The 23,049-nt window shown below is 44.1% G+C and overlaps 1 protein-coding gene across 4 annotated transcripts in view; it reads left to right on the top strand.

The window, feature by feature from the left end:
- The window catches only part of LOC110533119 (kelch-like protein 13), a 99,650-nt gene extending 77,983 nt beyond the window's left edge, over window positions 1-21,667 (top strand). For 2 of the 4 annotated variants that reach the window (XM_036990420.1, XM_036990417.1), the window contains exons 6-7: window positions 13,729-13,842; window positions 20,605-21,667. In XM_036990420.1, the coding sequence (XP_036846315.1) occupies window positions 13,729-13,842; window positions 20,605-21,092 (602 nt within the window). In that variant the 3' untranslated portion in view covers window positions 21,093-21,667. The remainder of the gene's footprint in view (window positions 1-13,728; window positions 13,843-20,604) is intronic. The other 2 variants (XM_036990419.1, XM_036990418.1) reach the window with 1 other exon arrangement.
- Window positions 21,668-23,049: the final 1,382 nt, after the last annotated feature.

The raw sequence follows: 23,049 nt of genomic DNA, 5'->3' as shown, positions 1-23,049 counted from the left end.
TCCTGATTGCAGGAAATCATGCACAGAATGAGCTGCATGGCTGGTGGCATTGTCATGCTGGAGGGTCATGTCAGGATGAGCCTGCAGGAAGGGTACCACATGAGGGAGGAGGATGTCTTCCCTGTAACGCACAGCGTTGAGATTTCCTGCAATGACAACAAGCGCTGTCCGATGATGCTGTGTTCACACCGCCCCAGACCATGACGGACCCTCCACCTCCAAATCAATCGTGCTCCAGAGTACAGGCCTCGGTGTAACGCTCATTCCTTCAATAAACGCGAATCCGACCATCATCCATGGTGAGACAAAACCGCGACTCGTCAGTGAAGAGCACTTTTTTCCCGTCCTGTCTGGTCCAGCGACAGTGGGTTTGTGCCCATAGGCCTTACAACAGGCATACAAGCTCTCAGCCCAGCCTCTCGCAGCCTTTTGCAGACAGTCTGAGCACTGATGGACGGATTGTGCGTTCCTGGTGTAACTCGGACCGTTGTTGTTGCCATCCTGTACCTATCCCGCAGGTGTGATGTTTGGATGTACCGATCCTGTGCAGGTGTTGTTACCCGTGGTCTGCCACTGCAAGGACGATCAGCTGTCCATCCTGTCTCCCTGTAGCGCTGTCTTAGATGTCTCACAGTACGGACATTGCAATTTATTGCCCTGGCCACATCTGCCTCCTTGCAGCATGCCAAAGGCACGTGCACACAGATGAGCAGGGACCCTGGGCATCTTTCTTTTGGTGTTTTTCAGAGTCAGTAGAAAGGCCTCTTTAGTGTCCTAAGTTTTCATAACTGTGACCTTAATTGCCTACCGTCTGTAAGCTGTTATAGTGTCTTAATGACCGTTCCACAGGTGCATGTTCATTAATTGTTTAGGGTTCATTGAACAAGCATGGGAAACCGTGTTTAAACCCTTTACAATGAATATCTGTGATGTTATTTGGATTGTTACGAATTATCTTTGAAAGACAGGGTCCTGAAAAAGGTATGTTAACTTTTTGCTGAGTTTATTTTGATATTTAAATAGTTTTTTGTGTTATGAATATTTATTTGTGTTCCAAATGTCTGAATAAAAATTACAGTTAGTGCGGAATGGTGCTTTTGGGGGGGGGTTCACCCAGGGAGCCACACAAGCTAGAACCGCCACTGCTCCTGGCATCCACCGAACTCAGATTTGTCCGTCGGACTGCCAGATGGTGAAGCGTGATTCATCACTACAGAGAACGCGTTTCCACTGCTCCAGAGTCCAATGGCGGCGAGCTTTACACCACTCCAGCCAACACTTGGCATTCCGCATTGTGATCTTAGGCTTGTGTGTGGCTGCTCAGCCATGGAAATCCATTTCATGAAGCTCCAAGTAATAGTTATTGTGCTGACGTTGCTTCCAGAGGCAGTTTGGAACTCGATAGTGAGGTTGCAACCGAGGTAAGACAATTTTTACTCATTGCGCGCTTTAGCACTCTGCGTCCCGTTCTGTGAGCTTGTGTGGCCTTACCTGAGCCATTGTTGCTCCTAGATGTTTCCACTTCACAATAACATCACTTACAGATGACTGCGGCAGCTCTAGCAGCGCAGAAATTTGACAAACTGACTTGTTGGAAAGGCGGCATCCTATGACGGTGCCACGTTGAAAGTCACTGAGCTCTTCAGTAAGCCCATTCTACTGCCAATTTTTGTCTATGGAGATTGCATGGCTGTGTGCTCGATTTTATACACCTGTCAGCAACGGTTGTGGCTGAAACAGCCACCTCCACACACTTCTGTATAGGTGTCTGGGTATGTTCGGAAAGGACATTTCATGGGAAATGGTCATAGGCAAGCACAAGGTGCACACTAACAATGTAGCATTGTATCAGCATAGATGCCAACCAATTCACAGCCAAATGGTGCAGCACAGGTGCACATGTGGCATGGCTGTGTGATTATGATTATAGCCCTGGACCAGAGTGTAGTATGAGATGAGGGAGGACCAGCCTCAGCCAGACCCTGTGAACAGCAGCAGCAGAAGCAACAACAGGAAGAGGAGAGGAGAAAAGGGAGGTAGTCAGAGCCAGGGAGACGGGCAAGTGGAATGTTTGTAAGTAGCATTCCAGAACACTGAGCTGATGTCAGTGCCCAGCCCAGCACCTAGTCAGCACCTAATTGCAGAGTGCAGACCACAGAGTGGTGCCACCCTCTAATTGTAGAGCCCATGGGACAGGCTGGCCAGGTCATGCTATCCGCTCTTCTCCTCTGGGCTCTAGTCTGTAATTACCACAGTGGGCGTGGCTTCTCATGGCCCACCTGCGTGTGTGTGTGTGTGCACTAGTTCACTCTGAACGGGTAGAATGGATATTCACTCAACTCACCCATGGTGCATTTCCTTGAGGATTTACACCAATGCTTTACCGAAAGTCTTCAGAGTTTAGTGTTTCCACCTCCACAGCCTGGATCCTGGGACTCACTGTGTCAAAGCCTCAGTGGACCTGCTCTGACTTGGCGTCAAAGTAAGACCGCTGGGGCTTTTTGGTAGAACCTGACCGATTTATCGGTTAGCCTACTTGTCAGGTTGCACTTACATAACAATGACTAACTGTGAACACGGGTTTACGTCTTCGATGGTAACATCTCACAAAGCAACAGGTTTGATTATGCAGAGGTTGTTGATTCTGCTCTTCACAAGTCCTCAGTGTCTACCTATGAAACACCCATTTCCCAGGGGTGTATACTAAGTGAAAAGCAGCACCAGTCTCCTGTGCTGGTCACTGCCTGTTATCCTCCGGAAGCCAGTCTGGCACTCCAGACATTCTATCAATTGTTTCAGACGCAGCACAGATTTTAGCCTTTTGTACATCCTTATGATGTAACCATGCGGAGGAAGGAGAGTTTTGAAACCTCGATTTGTGACAGGTTCTGTCATCTTATTTGAAACGATTTAAAGAACATAAAAGGCTCCCCTCTCGGTCAGGGCTGTGACACACACAAACACAAACATATGTGTTAAACCAAAGTTATGATGGATGACATGGTTATATTTGCAGGTTTACGGGCCAACCATCTTGTTAATACCTCTATGGCCACTCTCCATAACTGTTCATGTGGAAGCTTGTCATATTAATCCAATCTACTAGGACAGCCAGAGTACAAACATGGCTGAAACAATGACAGCACTGCTTTCTCTGTTTCAATAATGTAGGAAGCTCTTGTAAATATAGCAGCATGCAACCAAAGCTCTTGAGCACTCATTTGCATTTATACCTTAAAGCACCAAGCACTCTGGAGACGAGTGCAAATGTACTTGGTAGCGAGACAGACCTATTATTTAATGTATTAGGTTTGGATATTTTTCAGACTGCATTCTTGCACGTCATCAGTTATTGTTTAGTGGGGGATAGAGAAAGAACAGCAGACTAATTACTGTTGTTCTAAAGAATCACTAATGCCTGCTGCTGCTATTTTAGTCTCCCAGTAAAATTCCTTAAAATATATTTGTTCTTCTTAGAATGAGTTGGACTGTTAATAAGGCCCAAGGTTGCCTCCCCTTTGACAAGTTCTCACATCAAATAGCTGTGACGTGAGAACGATGAAACGTGATGTAGGTCTAATGTGAACGATATGGCCCTACGCTGTTGATGCTTTGAATTGGAGTACATCCATTTGGTTCACTGGGACTTCTATGTCAGAGCTGTAGCCAGAGCTCTTTCTATTTGGGCCTGGATTAGACCCAAAGTAAGCCCATATTGAGTCTCAGCCAGGAATTAGTCTATTTGTGCCAACATGGTGCTGATTTTACTCTTGGGATCTGTTTACTCTCACATTCGGCACACAAAGCACCATCAGTGAAGACAGTGGAGGGTCCAGGAAGATCCTCTTGACTATGATATAATCAGAGCATTAGGAGATCACCTATGGAGACCTGGGGCCCTCACGAACAATGGGCCATTTGCCACAGGCAGGAAATCACACTCACTAACTGGGTCAACCTATCAATACTGCGAGGTCAGGGTTATTGCCTCTTGTGACCAGGAAATCGGAGAATTGAGTGTTTGACCTCATCGCCTGGACAGCCCAGTTTCTCCTTTAGGCTACATTATGATTTCTAACTGACATATGCAGACTCCTCTACCAGTCCGCCTGTGTGCCAGCCAGCTTGAGAAATCAGCTTTTAACTCTGTCTGGAAACACGATTGGACAAATCTTTTTCTGACCTAACAAATCGAGTGCCCAGACAGTGTAGAGTGAACATCCCAGTCTGGCCCTCAGGCTAGCCTACACCACCACTGAATAAGTGCCTTTTTCCCCCAGTGTCAAGTGTGAGGAAGTTTGCTGTGTTTTTGGTGACAAGCCAAATTTCTTCAGCCTCCTGAGGTTGAAGGGGCGCTGTTGCTCCGCCTTCACCACGCTGTCCATTTCAGTTTATCCGTGATGTGTATGCCGAGGAACTTAACTTTCCACCTTCTCCACCACTGTCCCGTCGATGTGGATGGGGGGTGCACCCTCTGCTGTTTCCTGAAGTCCACTATCATCTCCTGTGTTTTGTTGAGTGTAAGGTTATTTTCCTGACACCACACTCCTAGGGCCCTCACCTCCTCCCTGTAGGCCGTCTCATCATTGTTGGTAATCAAGCCTACCACTGCAGTGTCGTCTGAAAGCTTGATGTTTGAATTGGAAGCGGGCATGGCCACGTAGTCATGGGTGAACAGGGAGTACAGGAGAGGGCTGAGAGCGCACCCTTGTGGGGCCCCAGTGTTGAGGATCAGCGGGTTGGAGATGTTGTTTCCTACCTTCACCACCTGGGGTGGCCTGTCAGAAAGTCCAGGACCCAGTTGCACAGAGCGGGGTCGAAACTCAGTTTGGAGGGTACTATGGTGTTAAATGCTGAGCTATAGTCAATAAACAGCATTCTTACATAGGTATTCCTCTTGTCCAGATGGGATAGGGCAGTGTGATGGCGATTGCATCGTCAGTGGACCTATTGGGGCGGTAAGCAAATTGAAGTGGGTCTAGGGTGTCAGGTAGGGTGGAGGTGATATGATCCTTGACTAGTCTCTCAAAGCACTTCATGATGACACGTGAGTGCAACAGGGCGATAGTCATTTAGTTCAGTTACCTTCGCTTTCTTGGGAACAGGAACAATGGTGGCCATCTTGAAGCATGTAGGGACAGAAGACTGGTATAGGGATTGATTGAATACAGTGCCTTGCGAAAGTATTCGGCCCCCTTGAACTTTGCGACCTTTTGCCACATTTCAGGCTTCAAACATAAAGATATAAAACTGTATTTTTTTGTGAAGAATCAACAACAAGTGGGACACAATCATGAAGTGGAACGACATTTATTTGATATTATTCAAACTTTTTTAACAAATCAAAAACTGAAAAATCGGGCGTGCAAAATTATTCAGCCCCCTTAAGTTAATACTTTGTAGCGCCACCTTTTGCCACCTTTTACAGCTGTAAGTCGCTTGGGGTATGTCTCTATCAGTTTTGCACATCGAGAGACTGAAAACAGCTCGAGCTCAGTGAGGTTGGATGGAGAGCATTTGTGAACAGCAGTTTTCAGTTCTTTCCACAGATTCTCGATTGGATTCAGGTCTGGACTTTGACTTGGCCATTCTAACACCTGGATATGTTTATTTTTGAACCATTCCATTGTAGATTTTGCTTTATGTTTTGGATCATTGTCTTGTTGGAAGACAAATCTCCGTCCCAGTCTCAGGTCTTTTGCAGACTCCATCAGATTTTCTTCCAGAATGGTCCTGTATTTGGCTCCATCCATCTTCCCATCAATTTTAACCATCTTCCCTGTCCCTGCTGAAGAAAAGCAGGCCCAAACCATGATGCTGCCACCACCATGTTTGACAGTGGGGATGGTGTGTTCAGCTATGTTGCTTTTACGCCAAACATAACGTTTTGCATTGTTGCCAAAAAGTTCAATTTTGGTTTCATCTGACCAGAGCACCTTCTTCCACATGTTTGGTGTGTCTCCCAGGTGGCTTGTGGCAAACTTTAAACAACACTTTTTATGGATATCTTTAAGAAATGGCTTTCTTCTTGTCACTCTTCCATAAAGGCCAGATTTGTGCAATATACGACTGATTGTTGTCCTATGGACAGAGTCTCCCACCTCAGCTGTAGATCTCTGCAGTTTATCCAGAGTGATCATGGGCCTCTTGGCTGCATCTCTGATCAGTCTTCTCCTTGTATGAGCTGAAAGTTTAGAGGGACGGCCAGGTCTTGGTAGATTTGCAGTGGTCTGATACTCCTTCCATTTCAATATTATCGCTTGCACAGTGCTCCTTGGGATGTTTAAAGCTTGGGAAATCTTTTTGTATCCAAATCCGGCTTTAAACTTCTTCACAACAGTATCTCGGACCTGCCTGGTGTGTTCCTTGTTCTTCATGATGCTCTCTGCGCTTTTAACGGACCTCTGAGACTATCACAGTGCAGGTGCATTTATACGGAGACTTGATTACACACAGGTGGATAGTATTTATCATCATTAGTCATTTAGGTCAACATTGGATCATTCAGAGATCCTCACTGAACTTCTGGAGAGAGTTTGCTGCACTGAAAGTAAAGGGGCTGAATAATTTTGCACGCCCAATTCTTCAGTTTTTGATTTGTTAAAAAAGTTTGAAATATCCAATAAATGTCGTTCCACTTCATGATTGTGTCCCACTTGTTGTTGATTCTTCACAAAAAAATACAGTTTTATATCTTTATATTTGAAGCCTGAAATGTGGCAAACGGTCGCAAAGTTCAAGGGGGCCGAATACTTTCGCAAGGCACTGTATGTCCGTAAACACACCAGCCAGCGGGTCTGCTCATTCTCTGAGGACACGGCTAGGGATGCCGTCTAGGCCGGCAGCCTTGCAAGGGTTAACATGTTTAAATGTTTTACTCATGTTGGCCACAGAGAAGGAGAGACCACAGGTTTTGGTTGGGGCCTTGTCGGTGGCATTGTATTGTCCTCAAAGCGAGCAAAGAAATTGTTTAATTCGTCTGGGTGCAGGACGTTGATGTCCACGACGGGGCTGTTTTTTTTTTTTAGTAATCCATGATTGACTGTAGACCCTGCCACATACGTCTCGTGTTTGAGCCGTTGAATTGCGACTTCTCTGTCTCTATACTGACGCTTTCATTGCCTTGCATAGGGAATAGCTGCACTGTTTGTTTTCATGTTTCCAGTCATCTTGCCATGATTAAAAGCGGTGGTTTGCACTTTCATTTTTGCACGAACGCTGCCATCAATCCACAGTTTCTGGATAGGAAAGGTTTTAATAGTCACAGTGGGTACGACATCTCCAATGCACTTGCTAATAAACTCGCTCACAAGTCAGCGTATACATCAAGTTGTTGTTTGAGGCTATCTGGAACATATCCCAGTCCACATGATAAAAGCAATCTTGAAGCGTGGAATCCAATTGGTCAGATCAGCGTTGGATAGTCCTGAGCATGGGCGTTTCCTGTTTTAGTTTCTGTCTATAGGCTGGAAGCAACAAAATGGAGTCATGGTCAGATTTGCCGAAGGCAGGGCGGGGGAGGCTTTGTATGCATCACGGAAGTTAGTGTAGCAGTGATCCAGAATGCAACCAGCTCGTGTCGTGCATTCGATATGCTGATAGCATTTATAGTATTTATAGTATTGTTAGCATTTATAGCATTTATAGTATTCTTCTCAGGTTAGCTTTGTTAAAATCCCCAGCTACAATAAATGCAGGATGTATGGTTTCCAGTTTACAAAGAGTCCAGTGAAGTTCTTTCAGGGCCGACGAGTATCTGCTTCGGGGGGGGGGGGGGGGGGGGGGATATTCACGGCTGTGACTATAATCTAAGAGAATTCTCTTGGAAGATAATGCGGTCGGCATTTGAATATAAGGAATTCTAGGTCAGGTGAACATAAGGCCTTGAGTTCCTGTATGTGTTTGTGATTATCCCATGAGTCGTTAATCATAAGGCATACACCCCGGCCCTTCTTCTTACCAGAGAGATGTTTGTTTCTGTCGGCACGATGCATGAAGAAACCCGGTGGCTGGACCGACTCTGACAACATATTCAGAGTGAGTCATGTTTCCGTGAAACAGAGAATGTTACAATCTCTGTCGTCTCTCTGGAAGGAAACTCTTGCCCTAATTTCATCCACCTTGTTATCTAGAGATTGGACATTGGCGAGTAATATGCTCGGAAGCGGTGGATGGTGTGCTCGCCTTCTGAGTCTTACCAGTAGGCTGCTACGTTTGCCTCTCCTGCGGCGACCGCGTTGTTTTGGGTCAGCCTCTGGGATAAGATCTCATGTCTAGGGTGGCGGTCTTGAACAAAGGATCCGCTTCGGGAAAGACGTATTCCTGGTCGTAATGTTGTTAAGTTGACATCACTTTTATATCCAATAGTTCTTCCCGGCTGTATGTAATAACACTTGAGATTTTCTGGGCTAACAATGTAAGAAATAATACATAAAAAAAAACTAATAACTGCATAGTTTCCTAAGGACCTGAAGCGAGGCGACCATCTCTGTCGGTGCCATCTAGTAATGATCACAATATGGTAGACATATCTAGGAAAACCAAAGTTCCCAAGGCTGGACCTAATATTGTATATAAGAGGTTCTACAAGAGGTTTTGTATTGATTCCTATGTTGATGATGTAAAGAATATTTGATGGTCTGTGGTGTGTAATGAGGAACAACCAGACAATACACTGGGCAAGTTTATGGAATTGCTTATTCCAGTTACTAATAAGGATGCACCCATTAAGAAAATGACTGTAAAAACTGATGAATTCCTGTTGATTGATGAAGAATTGAAAAATGTTATAGTCGAGAGGGATAAGGCAAAAGGTAAGGCAAATACATATGACTGCATAACCGATTGGCAAACCTACTGCCAATTGAGAAATCATATGACTAAACAGAACAGGAGGAAGAATTGAAACAAAGATACATTATATGAAGAATGATAGTAAAAATCTTTAGAGCACCTTAAATGAAATGTTGGGCAAAAAGGCAAACTCCGCTCCATCATTCATTAATGGCTCATTCATCACAAAACCCACTGACATTACCAACTACTTGAATGATTTTGTTCATTGGCAAGATTAGCAAACTTAGTCATGACATGCCAGCAAGAGACCTACACATCCAAGTATAACTGACCAAATTATGAAACAAAACCATTATAATTTTGAATTCAGTAATGTAAAAAGCCACCTTGGTCTGACAACTTGGATGGAAAATGACTGACGATGATAGCGGACTATATTGCCACTCCTATTTGCCATCTCTAATCTAATCTTACAAAAAAGTGTCCCCAAGCCTGGAGAGAAGCAAAAGTCACTACGCTACCCAAGAATAGTAAAACACTCTTTACTGGCTCAAATAGCTGACCAATCAGCCTGTTACCAACCATTAGTAAGCTTTGGGAAAATTGTGTTTGACCAGATACAATGCTATTTATTTTACAGTAAATAAATTAACAATAAACTTTCAGTACGCTTATAGAGAAGGGCATTAACTTCTTGATGCACCCATCCCTTAGCTCGTTGTTAATCCACCTGGCATGTCAGATTTCAAAAAAGCTTTTCGGCAAAAGCATACCAAGCGTTTATGTAAGGACATCTCTCTCAGCAGACAAAACATTACAAACAGCTAGCAGCCAAGTAGTGTCGTGTCTTTGGCTATGCCGGATTAAGTGATATGACATGCTATTCTATAAAATTATTTCTCAGTAATTAATATTACCTGATTGAGCTAATCATGTAAATGTAATTAACTAGAGAGTCGGGGCACCACAAAATAATATTTATAGAGCTGTTATCTTCTGAATAAACTCTTAAAGACCTAGTAATATTTTACATCAATAGCAGTCAATATTAATCGTCACCTTAAGTCGGTCTCATCTGAAAGTTGTAAATTCTTGGTTATCTTCACGAACCCTGGCTAACAAGTTGAATCAGCAATACAGAATTGGGTTTAATTATTTATTTACTAAATACCTAATTAATCACACAGAATTACACATACACATAATTAATCATAACTTGATTACAAATTACGTCATAAAGGAAAACGTCCCTAGCGGACGGAACAGATATGACAGCTTGTTACACAAAAGAAAAGGGGCTGGGTTTGAGTGAAAGAGCGGGAAGACTGAGTAACAAAGGAAGAAGCTGTGCTATCGTAAATAGAGTATCTTATGCATTCTAAATTACCGCCCATTTGGAAAAGGAAAATGCAATAAATATTTACTCTGAGCTGCACTTCAGTAGGTTGGTGGTAGATGGAAGGCCGTGTTGCCAAACCGAGTCCTTTGTCCTTTGAAGAATGTCTCTGGTGGTCAATTGGATACGTTGTAGTAACGTCGTTGTGTGATAGACGGAATACTCTGTCTGTTCCTTCCTAACCCTTGTTTGCAGCTGTTGTTGCTAACTCAACGGCTAGGAGGTATCACTTCTGTAGTGAATAAGAGTTCAAAATTCATACCATTCCCAACCAAAGCTCACGCTGATGTTGGCTTCGTTCTGTAGTTATTATCTGAACCCTTCTGACATTGGACCGTCGTCCTCACATCCTCAGAACAGGAGGTTACATTGTCGTCAAGGCTTTATATAGTAGAGCGAGAAGGGTGTGTCTGAAAAGTTTTATAACCCCTATCACTTCACAGGGGAGGGCCACTGATTGAGCAGAGCCCTAACCTTATGAATACCCAAATCTCACATTTTAGAAGCTAAAATTACATTTCATCCCATCACAAATAATTTCATATTCAAACATTTAAATTGAACAACAATTCCATGTGAATCCGATAACTCTGATGTGTAGACTTTCCACTGTAGAGTTTGTCATCTTATCATTGATGAGAATGTCTCAGATGACAACCGAACTGACATCATATTCATTAAGTACCACCACATATGTTCAATTGGTCGGATTACCAGAATTTAGTTCATTTCCCCCCACCTTCTGATGTTCCCAGAATCTCTATGTTAACCAAGGGGTTTTCAAATGTAGCATCAGTAGGGTAGAGAGAGGAAAAAGGGGGAAAGAGGTATTTATGACTGTCATAAACCTACCCCAAGGCCAACGTCATGACAGTAGATTGGTCACGAAGGTCAGAAAAGCAATAAAATGAATCGCTTACCTTTGATGATCTTCAGATGTTTGCACTAACGAGACTCCCAGTTACACAATAAATGTTCCTTTTGTTCCATAAAGATTATTTTTATATCCAAAATACGTCCATTTGGTTGGCGCGTTATGTTCAGAAATCCACAGGCTCGAGCGGTCACGACGGAGCAGACGTAAATTCCAAATAGTATCCGTAAAGTTCGTAGAAACATGTCAAACGTTTTTTATAATCAATCCTCAGGTTGTTTTTACAGTATATAATCAATAATATTTCAACCGGGACTGTAGCTTCTTCAATAGGAGAGAGAGACAAAATGTCTGCTCCAAGCTGTTGCACATGCAAAACGCTGCTGGCACCCAGCCATACAATGACGTGATGTGATCTTTCTCGCTCATTTTTCAAAATAAAAGCCTGAAACTATGTCTAAAGACTGTTCACAACATGTGGAAGCCATAGGAAAAGGAATCTGGTTGATATCCCTTTAAAATGGAGCGAAGACAGGCAATGGAACAGAGAGCTTTCAGGAAAAACAGCACACCCGGGTTGGATTTTCCTCAGGTTTTCGCCTGCAATATCAGTTCTGTTATACTCACAGACAATATTTTGACCGTTTTGGAAACTTTAAAGTGTTTTCTATCCTAATCTGACAATTATATGCATATTCTAGATTCTGGGCCTGAGAAATAGGCAGTTTCATTTGGGTACGTTTTTCATCCAAACATCAAAATACTGCCCCCTACACTCAACAGGTTAAACATGCACAATACTTACACACATGACTGATGATTGGCTGAGAGAAATTGATTTTAAAACGATTGTGGGAGCTGTTTTGTTAGACTTCATTGCAGATTTTGACATTATCGATTTATAGTATGCTGCTTGAAAAACGTAGATGTTATGGCTTTACACCCCCTGCCATGTTGTGGATTACACAGAGGGTATTCTTTAATGGTAGCCTCTCCAACAGAATCAGGAATTCCCTTGGGTAGCTAACTAGGCACCTTAGTTTTTTCAATCTTTACTAATGACCTGGCTCTGAGGAAAGCCTGTGTGTCTATGTATGCGGATGACTCAACACTATACACATCAGCTACTACACCGAGTGAAATTACCGCAACACTTAACAAAGAGCTGCAGTCAGTTTCAGAATGGGTGGCAAGAAATTAGTTCTAAATATTTCAAAAACTAAAACCATTTGGGACAAATCATTCACTAAACCCTAAACCTCAACTAAATCTTGTAATGAATAATGTGGAAATTGAGCAAGTTAAGGAGACTAAACTATTTGGAGTAACACTGGATTGTAAACTGTTATGGTCAAAATATATTGATGCATCAGTAGCTAAGATGGGGAGAGGTCTGTCCATAATAAAGCGCTGCTCTGCCTTAACAACAATATCAACAAGGCACGTCCTGCAGGCTCTAGTTTTGTCGCACCTAGACTACTGCCCAGACGTGTGGTCAGGTGCCACAAAGATGGACTTGGGGAAATTACAACGGGCCCTTAAATGTTTACGTAGAGCTAACATTAATCATATGCATGCCAATCTCTCATGGCTCAAAGTAGAGGAGAAATTTACTTCAACACGATTTGTTTTTGTAAGTACTGACGTTGAATGCCCGAGCTGTCTGTTTAAACTACCAGCACACAGCTCGAACACCCATGTATACCCCACAAGACATGCCACCAGAGGTCTCTTCACAGTCCAGAATAGACTATGGGAGGTGCAAAGTACTACACAGAGCCATGGCTACATGGAACTCTATTACCCATAGGGTACCTCACACAAGCATTAAAATCAGATGTAAAAAATATATATATAGATACACTACATGGCTAAAAGTATGTGGACACTTGCTCGTCAAACATCTCATTCCAAAATCATGGGCATTAATGGAGTTGGTCCCCCCCTTTGCTGCCATAACAGCCTCCACTCTTCTGGGAAGGCTTTCCACTAGATGTTGGAACATTGCTGCAGGTAATTGCTTCCATTCAGCCACGAGCATTAGTGAAAATTGCATTCCAGGTGACTACCTCATAAAGCTGGTTGAGAGAATGTCAAGAGTGTGCAAAGCTGACATCGAGGCAAAGGGTGGCTACTTTGAAGAATCTCAAATATAAAATACATTTTGATTTAACAATTTTTGGTTACTACATGATTCCATATGTTATTTCATAGTTTTCCACAATGTAGAAAATAGTAAAAATAAAGAAAAACCCTTGAATGAGTAGGTGTGTCCAAATGTTTGAATATTGTGTGTTACTGCCTTAGTTTTTGTACGTTACTACTAGTTCTTGCTGGATCCCTGGAAGAGCTAATGGGGATCCATAATACAAAAATATTGCTACCGTATAGGCCTTAATTGTGTAATGGGGAGTGAATATGCCCCAGAACCTCTCTAGTCTGTGTGTAGACTAGAGTTACTGCAGTGAACACTGAAGGGCTTGGGAGTGGAGTGGAGTGGTGGTTGGTGGGGGGGTCTCTATTTACGTCTCTAGTTCAGCAGCTCCCACACTGAGACCCTCCAAGGCCTCATTTGCAGCTGTTTGTTTTCCTTAGTTCTCTCTTGACCTACTTTCTCCTCAATACTCTGTTTTTTTCTGCTATCTCTTTCTCCCCCATGCAGCCACGGTGGAGTGCTACAACCCGAGGACAAACGAGTGGACGTACGTCGCCAAAATGAACGAGCCACACTACGGCCACGCAGGGACGGTGTACGGCGGTTACATGTATATTTCGGGTACGTACGTGGCTCCAAATCAAGTTACTAATGCCAGTGGGTAGTTTAGTCCTATTAGATCCAGGGCTTGGAGGGAGGCTCTTTTCCCATTTGACTGTACTTATATTTTAGAGCCACTGATTGTACCAGATGGCAGTGCTCTCTTTGAGAGAGTGACTGGTGTCCTACAAGATAGATGTGTGGGTTTTCTGTGGGTGCCTAAAGCCTCACATGTTTGACAGTCACGCTTCCTAATCGTTTCAGTCCCACATTAGCCATAAGATGGAGCAGAGAGTGGGCCATCCGTCCGTCGCCAAACAGCAGGCTGTGATGTCAGTAAAGCATCCTTCATTACAAGGTCATACAGTGGAGTCCTGCAGACCCTGCTCCTTCTCACCCCTCCCTCCCTCCTATATCACATCACTGGGGTCCAGTTCTCTGTGCTATTTCGGGGGGGGGTGTATTGTAAAGATGGTTGGAAGTAGTGATTGTGTGGTAGACTTGGGTGTGACTAATCCCCTGTCTCTCTGTAGGAGTCAGCCCAGTGCTTGTTCACTTCATAGGATTGAAAACAAATCCTGCCTTATGGAGATGTGTGACTAATACAAAGTGATGCTGTACAGAGAGAAAGAGAGGGAGGGAGTGAGAGGAAAAGAGGGAGGGGTTGATTACTGTGCAGGAGGTGCAGCTCCAACACACAGGTGAGGTTATGTTAATCTCCCCCGGCCTCTGGGCACGGTGTTAATAAGCATAACAAAGACACCTCATAGCCTACTACTAACATCTTAACCCTCCTTCACCCAGTAGCACCTCACCTGCTCTGATCCAGCCTCAGACTCCAGTAGAAGAACAACATGGGCCTGGTGGCTATAGCTTTGGCATTTTAGCTTCCTGGCTGATAGCGCTTACCGCCTCAAACGTTATGTCTTTCTGTCAATGGTTGGCATGTGGCTTATGGTCAGACTGGCACATCTGGGTTCCTTGACTGAGAACATCTCAAGCAGGATAACGGTCCTGGTGTGTTTGAACTATTATCACACCAAAAAGTCAACTTCCCTCCTTGTGACAGAGCATCTCTTAGTGTCATCCTAAGTGGAGTGATGAGGCTTCACTGCACATGCACCTCTCTAAAATGGCAAGAGTCTGCCTGGAGGCACTGGGCAATAGTTAGGCTTAGATACAGTGTATTCGGAAATTATTCAGACCCCTTGACTTTTTCCACATTTTGTTATGTTACAGCCTTGTTCTATAATTGATTTTTTTTTTTTAATTCCTCATCAAATCTATGCTCAATACCCCATAATGTTTACCTTCGCAACAATCTGAGGTCCTGAGCGCTCTGGAGTAGATTTTCATCACGGATCTCCCTGTACCTTGCTCCGTTCATCTTTCCCTCAATCCTGACTAGTCTCCCAGTCCCTGCTGCTGAAAAACATCCCCACAGCATGATGCTGCCACCACCATGCTTCACCGTAGGGATGGTGCCAGGATTCCTCCAGATGTGACGCTTGGCATTGAGGCTAAAGATATCTTGGTTCCATCAGACCAGAGAATGGTCAGTCCTTTGGGTGCCTTTTGACAAACTCCAAGTGGGCTGTCATGCCTTTTACTGAGGAATGGCTTCTGTCTGGCCACTACCACAAAGGTCTGATTGGTGGAGTGCTGCAGAGATGGTTGCCCTTCTGGAAGGTTCTTCCATCTCCACAGAGGAACTATGGAGCTCTGTCAGAGTGACCATCCGGTTCTTGGTCACCTCCCTGACTAAGGCCCTTCTCCCCCGATTGCTCAGTTTGGCCGGGCGGCCAGCTCTAGGAAGAGTCTTGGTGGTTCCAAACTTCTTCAATTTAAGAACTATGGAGGCTACTGTGTTCTTGGGGGCCTTCAATGCTGCAGAAAAATGTTGGTACCTCAGATCTGTGCCTCGACACAATCCTGTCTGATCTCTACGGACAATTCCTTCGACCTCATGGCTTGGTTTTTGCTCTGACATGCACTGTCAACTCTGGGACCTTATATAGACAGGTGTGTGCCTTTTCAAATCATGTCCAATCGATTTAATTTACCACAGGGGACTCCAATTAAGTTGTAGAAACCTCTCAAGGGTGATCAATGGAAACAGGATGCACCTGAGCTCAATTTCGAGTCTCATAGCAAAGGGTCTGAATACTTATGTAAATTGGGTATTTCTGTTTTTAACTTAATACATTTGCTAACATTTCTAAAAACCTGTTTTCGCTTTGTCATTATTGTGTGTAGATTGATGAGGATTTTATTTTATTTAATCCATTTTAGAATAAGGCTGTAACATAACAACATGTGGAAAAGGGGAAGGTCTCTGAATACTTTCCGAATGTAGTGTGTCTCCACCATTCCAGATAGATGTCTGTACTGTAAAGCTTATTAATTAAACAAGCTCCCCTCAAGCACCGGGGCAAGCTGCATTCCTACAGGGAAACTGGACACATCCCGAGATTAGCTTTCCTGACAGCCCACATGTTTATAAACTCTCACTAGTGATGGAAGTCGGGTGGAACGGAGACATCATCAGCCAGCGTGTCTCTGTTGGGGATCGGCCCTCCTGCTCCACCCCATGTCTCAGGGGTCACGACCTCACTATGCAAGGTGGCCCACGTGGGGGTGCAGGCCGTGTCTTGCTGTCATTCCAGATCAGGTGCTGGGCGGTGGCTGTGCTGTCGTGTTGTCTGAAGGCATCCTGTCAGGTGAATGGAGCTGACACATTGAGTTAAGCCACAGGCCATCACAGCTCTGCTCCCACTCCCAGGGGGGGCTCAGACACTCAGCCAGCACGGCTTCACACTACCACTACTGTCACACAACCATGTTGAATGAACGCAAGTGTCTCATGGTCAAGCAACAACAAATACGCTCGTTGAGTGATGGGGCGGGGCTATGTCTGTTTGAAAAGTGGCATGGAGAGAGGGCGAGAGAGCCTAGAGAGCGATGGCTCAAGTAGCGGTTTAAACTCTAAAAATGGACGTTAGACACGGCATATCACATTTAACAAATCAAACAATAAATACCCTTATACGGTATACCGCCCAGCCCTACTGTACCGGCGTGTTCAAAGTAGTGCTGGGCGTTATACCGTATTTTACGATATACCGGTATTGATGCACGGACCGGTTTGGGTTTTTGCTTTACCTTCCATAATGGCATTTGAATGTTTGGTTTGTTAAATGTGATATGTCGTCTGTAATGTCCATTGCTCTAGTTTACTTAGATACTTGAGTCATCTCTCTCCGCTCTGTCTCTCTCCATGCTGCTTTCCACACAGACCTAGCCCCGCCCGTTACTCAAGGAGCGCTTTTTTTGTTCCTCGACCACAAGACAACTTGCGTTCAGTCTGCATGGTCAATGCAGCACGTGCAACAATGTTGATGACACCGATGCAGTTTTCACATTGCTTCTTAATATAAATCAACTAGTGTTCTATAATGACACTATTAGTTTGTGTTTCTTACATCTATCTGCAAACAGCTAGTTTGTCTTACCGTGTTGGGCTTAAATCTTATTTTCAATGACGGCCTAGGAACAGTGGGTTAACTGCGTTGTTCAGGGGCAGAACGACAGATTTTTACCATGTCAGCTCGGGGATTCGATCTTGCAACCTTTCAGTTACTAGTCTTAACCACTAGGCTACCTGCCGCCCCTATTTTCATATCAAACGCTGTATTCAAAGTGCCTACTATTATATTCTAACTATAGAATTAGAATAATCATTCTATTTCCAAGTGTTTCACTCTAAATCGCAAGTCTAATTGGTTAAAAATAAGGCCTAGATTGTTTGCCCATATCGTGCAGCCCTACGTGGAAATGATCTCAGACGAGTGCAATAAATGCAGACATTTATGAAAAAGCTGAAAATGATTTTGCGTTGAATTTGAACAGTATAAAACAATCAGAATGAAAGACCCATTGAAATCACTTAGAATGTATGTGTTGCCACCCTAGGGTCTCACTACTCATAAAGCACATCAACTTTTTATTATCCAAAACATAAAATGACATGGTCCAAATATCTTATCATGATATTTTTAAAAACTGTCACCCAGCCCTAGTTCAAAGACCAGGGCTAGATCTTCCGGGGAATGACATTAAAGCTCACATCTGGCCATCCTTTGTATTTATCATCATTTCTGGAACTTGCTGACCCCTTGGTTTTCCTCTGTGTTCCCATGCCTCGGTTGTTTGGGTTTCATTTGTGCCAGCACTGTGCTTCCTCTAAACAGGTCATACATTTTTACGACGAGTCAAAGCCCCGCCATAAAATGATCAATGAATGTGCCCGTGTATGGCAATCATGGTGAGATATTATCTAGCGGGCCAGACAGCGCGACCAATGAGCTCAGGTGCCTTTTAAGTGTCTCTGAAAGGACAACCATTTACTGTCTTGAAGGTACAAAAAAAATATCTTTTAAAGTCTCAAAATGCTTTCAATTGCCTTTTGACAACTCTTTTGTCTTTGTTCTAAATGAAAGCTACTATCGTTAAACTGAGATCATAAGAGTAACTTAATTAACGGCAGTAATTAATTGTCATGATAAATGTTTAATTATAACAAAGACAATTACATTGATGGAAGCTACAATTTATCTGCAATATTAAAGCTGATCTACACCCTAAGAAAGAAAGGAAAGAAACTGAACATTGTGTCTCTGAGATTGTCTTTTGGCAGATATATAGATGGGTTAGCTGACAGTGTCACCAACGATGCGCACGCTTCAATGGGGCAGAAGTCCGTTAGTTGTTGTGATTCTGGATGGCCAGATAGTTACCAACAATGACAAGAAACTGCCATGTGGGGAAACGTAAGTGACTCGTTTCAGCTAGTTTCATCTTGTTCTTGATACCATGTCTTGTTCTGAGGTGTTTGGACTGATTTCATGTCAATGCTAATATGGCAACAACAACAAAAATGCTAGCTAGCTAACCAACAACTGTAATGATGTATTTGAGAGAGATGTTCTCATTGTACATATTTGTTTAGGATTTCAACAAACATTGGAGACAAAATATAGTTTACATGTTAACAATCAAAGCCAACCGCTTCTGTTTTGCCCCATAGTTGCGCACGTGTCGGTTTTGTGGCTATATAACCAACCCGTCTATGGAAACAAAATCTACCCTCTCTCCACATTTGCTGTACAAATATGCAGTTGTGTAAAGTACTTAAGTAAAAATACTTGAAAGTACTACTTAAGTAGTTTTTTTGGGGTATCTGTACTTAACTTTTTTCACTACATTCCTAAAGCATATTATGTACTTTTTACTCCATACATTTTCCCTGACACCCAGAAGTACACTTTACATTTTGAATGCTTAACAGGACAGGAAAATGGTCTAATTCCCACACTTATCAAGAGAACATCCCTGGTCATTCCTACTGCCTCCGATCTGGCGGACTCACTAAACACGTGCTTTGTTTGTAAATTAAGTCTGAGTGTTGGAGCCCCTATTAAACAAGAAAGTGGGTGCCGTCTGGTTTGCTTAATATATGGAATTTGAAATGATTTATACTTTGATACTTAAGTATATTTTAGCAATAGCATTTACTTTTAATACTTAAGTATATTTAAAACCAAGTCATTTTTACTGTGTGACTTTTACTTGAGTCATTTTCTATTAAGGCATCTTTACTTTGACTCAAGTATGACAATTGGGTACTTTTTCCACCACTGCAAATATGTGTCTGCAGTAGACATATCCTTCAGCCATTATAAGCCCTGAAGTTTGCTGGCCAGAGACATCAGTTACTCTAAGCTGCTACTAACCTTGGGCAGTCAGATGCAGCTCAACAAGAAAATAACCACACCCCATATCAAGCTGCTATTCTATCAGTGGGTTTGACATGTCTTTCTTGTCTCAGAGAATATTTTAATGACACACACATACTTTAATAAAGATAATGGATCTAACTTTGCCTCTGTGTTTAATCTATTGGTCGAGGAGGAGGATGTTGATGTTATAGACTTCTGATTAGTCTGGGCCACTGATTTAAAACTAGCCCGGTGTAGATTAATGAGGGAGGTAGAACGAAAAAGAAAGAAATGGGTAAAGAGAGAGCGAGCGGGATCATTGGGCAGAAGCATTGGAGGGATTCGGGCGCCATTTGGCATGTACTTCAGATCCTCAGTGCGCTGCGTACACTGCACAGCACAGGGGGGGTGGGCTGCCTGGCTCCCACCCAGATGCATGCTGGGATTGTGTTCCTCTTTATTTTGAGCCTTCCCTGTGGACATGTCCTGTTTTTTTTCCCCCCCACTTTTCCTCAGCTTTGTGTGTCCTGTCTATTCCTCTTTTCCCACCACTACAGTACCTATCTGTGTACACATGCACTGCACGCGGTACCCCTGTTTTGAATTTGTTACAAATGATAGCATCTATCTTTTATTGCAAGTATGTGGCTGAGAAAATGTGTGCAGTGTATGTTAGTTGTGCTAAGCCTGGGGATCATTGTGTGTGTGTGTGTTGCTGGGCAGAGCAGGCTGTTGTTTCTGAGGAGGGGTTGGGGGGAGTGAACTGGGGGTTCAGGATTACAACATGCTCCAGTCGCAGCGCTGTGACTGTCATGACAGAACAGGGCCTGGTCAAGGCCCGACCCGACACCCCCATGCTACCCAACGTGGCAGGGCTGAATGTAGGTCGAGGTTGAGTTACCATCCGGTACAGTACCATTGAATCAGTCCGTTAAATGCTTTTGATTAGACCCCAGGGCTGTTTTCAACCTTATTTAACATGGTCCTGTTTTGTTCTGTGTTGCAGGGGGAATCACTCACGACACGTTTCAAAAAGAGCTGATGTGCTTTGACCCGGATGCAGACAAATGGACTCAGAAAGCGCCCATGACCACGGTGCGTGGCCTGCACTGTATGTGCACGGTGGGCGACCGCCTCTACGTCATCGGGGGGAATCACTTCCGGGGCACCAGCGACTACGACGATGTGCTCAGCTGTGAATACTACTCCCCGGCCCTGGACCTGTGGACGCCCATCGCCGCCATGCTGCGGGGCCAGAGCGACGTGGGCGTGGCCGTGTTCGAGAACAAGATCTACGTGGTGGGTGGCTACTCATGGAACAACCGCTGCATGGTGGAGATAGTGCAGAAGTACGACCCGGAGAAGGACGAGTGGCACAAAGTGTTTGACCTGCCTGAGTCGCTGGGCGGGATCCGAGCCTGCACACTGACCGTGTTTCCCCCAGAGGACATGATGGGCTCCCCCTCCAGAGAGTCACCCCTCTCAGCACCTTGAAGAATGGGGGTGGGGGGGAGTCCACCCCGCTCCGCTCACACCCCCACAACCCCCCACACTCCATAGACATTGTTTGCACTTTTGGACTACATCTGTACTGCATCCCGATACACCCCTTCCTCCCCCAAAGCTGTGCAGAACCCCCCTCCCTAGTGATGAAATCCACATACCGATATGGTTTGGCAACCTAATTAAATGTTAATGTTGCATATTCGGTATATTTTGGCAGGAAATACCTTGACTTGAAGAGTGACTGAAGAGTGCAATTCAACTTTTCTACCTGATGTCTTTGGAGTTTTACTATGTCCTGTTTCTTTAGATGTGTTCCCGGGTAAAAACCATGCTGTTGATGACCATACTGACGCTCTTAGTCTGTGCCAGGTTAGGGGCAGGTGACCCCCCAGAGGGACAAAATATTGGCAGCTGAGCTCCACACAGATATGGTTTTAAACTCAGGGGTCGGCCCTTCACCCCCTCTCTTCTTTCAGTTTCAGTTCTTTCCTGCTATTGCTATGAAACCGTTAACAAAATTGTGTTTTCTAAATTTAATAAACAAGATTTTGGAAAAAATAATAGTCTCTCCAAAGTATCTTGCTATTTACTTGTTCACATGGTTGATGCATTCTCTTCATATCGAGCTTTATGTCAACTGACGTGAGGTATAAATATCTGTTTTAGAACCTCCTGCAAAGTGTCTTTTCCACATGAAAAAAACACTTTGTTTATTTCTCTCTATTTTACTGGTTGAAAGTAATCTCTCACATCATGCATTATGCTGCTTTAGTAGCAGCTGTAACCTCAGACCTCCCTCCCCTCAGCTATTGTTGTCCTCAGAATGAACCATTTTTCCTCTGATTTAAATAGAAAAAGCTTATTGTTCTCAAGAGGCATGGGAAGTCAAAACGTAGTGTCCTGCCGTCTCAATCCTAATCATAACCAGTATTCTAATCTACACTGAGCTGACTCCTGCCCGCTGTGCCCAGTGCTTCAGAGCACACCGTTGTCCTCTTCCACTGGCTCCCCTCAACTGGCACACAGACAGACGGTAAGGTCACCCACAACCTGGCCACCTGCGTCTGGCCCATTTAAAACCTCAGTGGCAGCATATGGTGTCCGACACAAACAAATCGGCTACAAACTGGAGCAAGAAAATGAAGGTAATGAAATGTAATTTCAGGTGAGTGGGTGTTTTTTTTTGTTTATGACGGAGCGTGTAAGGATCCATGATTGGGCATTGAATCATGCAAAAACCATTGTTCATGTAGAAATGTATGACTGAGAACATGTCAGTGCTGTAAGATCCAGTGGTGCCTCGGGCTTGTGCATCTGAGCAGCAGCCTCCAGTGGATGTGCTCCATCTCAACCGCCTACCCTCGTCCTGTTCACTCGTTCCTCCATCTCCTGAACCTCCAAGCCAGTAGTGTGCTCGGCTGTTTTAACACAACATCCAGTTCGAGGGCAGGCGACTGGGAGCCCTGGGGGACCACGGGAAGGTGCTGGTGCTGCCGGGGACGAGGAGAGATGACAGGGGAAGGAGGTCTGAGGGAAAGTGACGGGGGACTGGAGGGATTGGCCTTCCTGATAGATGTTGTTTCCGCTTATCGACAGCTGCATTCTGAATACTCATATGGGACTCTTCGAGCTGAAGCACCGGCAGTTGTTCACTGAGAGATGTCAATAGGGCCATTGCCTGTCGTCTTTACTCAGGAATGATGTGCTCTATTACACTACGCTTGAATGACCTACCCTTAACAGCAATGTTCATCTGTCACTAATGAGGGGCACAGAGGTCCCTGAGAAAGAAGACTCACTTGACTCTCACTTGACTGTGAAATTAGTTTGATCCTTTCATTCTATTTGAGATGAGCAATAAAAATCCTAACCCATCACATAGCAGCTGTACAGTAACATGTTCTGGCCTTGTTTTACTGTTGTACAGTGTGATGAGATGTGACCT

This window comes from Oncorhynchus mykiss, chromosome 10 (genome assembly GCF_013265735.2).
Source record: "Oncorhynchus mykiss isolate Arlee chromosome 10, USDA_OmykA_1.1, whole genome shotgun sequence".
In the NCBI taxonomy this organism is placed as follows: domain Eukaryota; kingdom Metazoa; phylum Chordata; class Actinopteri; order Salmoniformes; family Salmonidae; genus Oncorhynchus; species Oncorhynchus mykiss.
The sequence above is the reverse complement of the archived record's forward strand: the minus strand, read 5'-3'. Positions and strand labels throughout refer to the sequence as shown.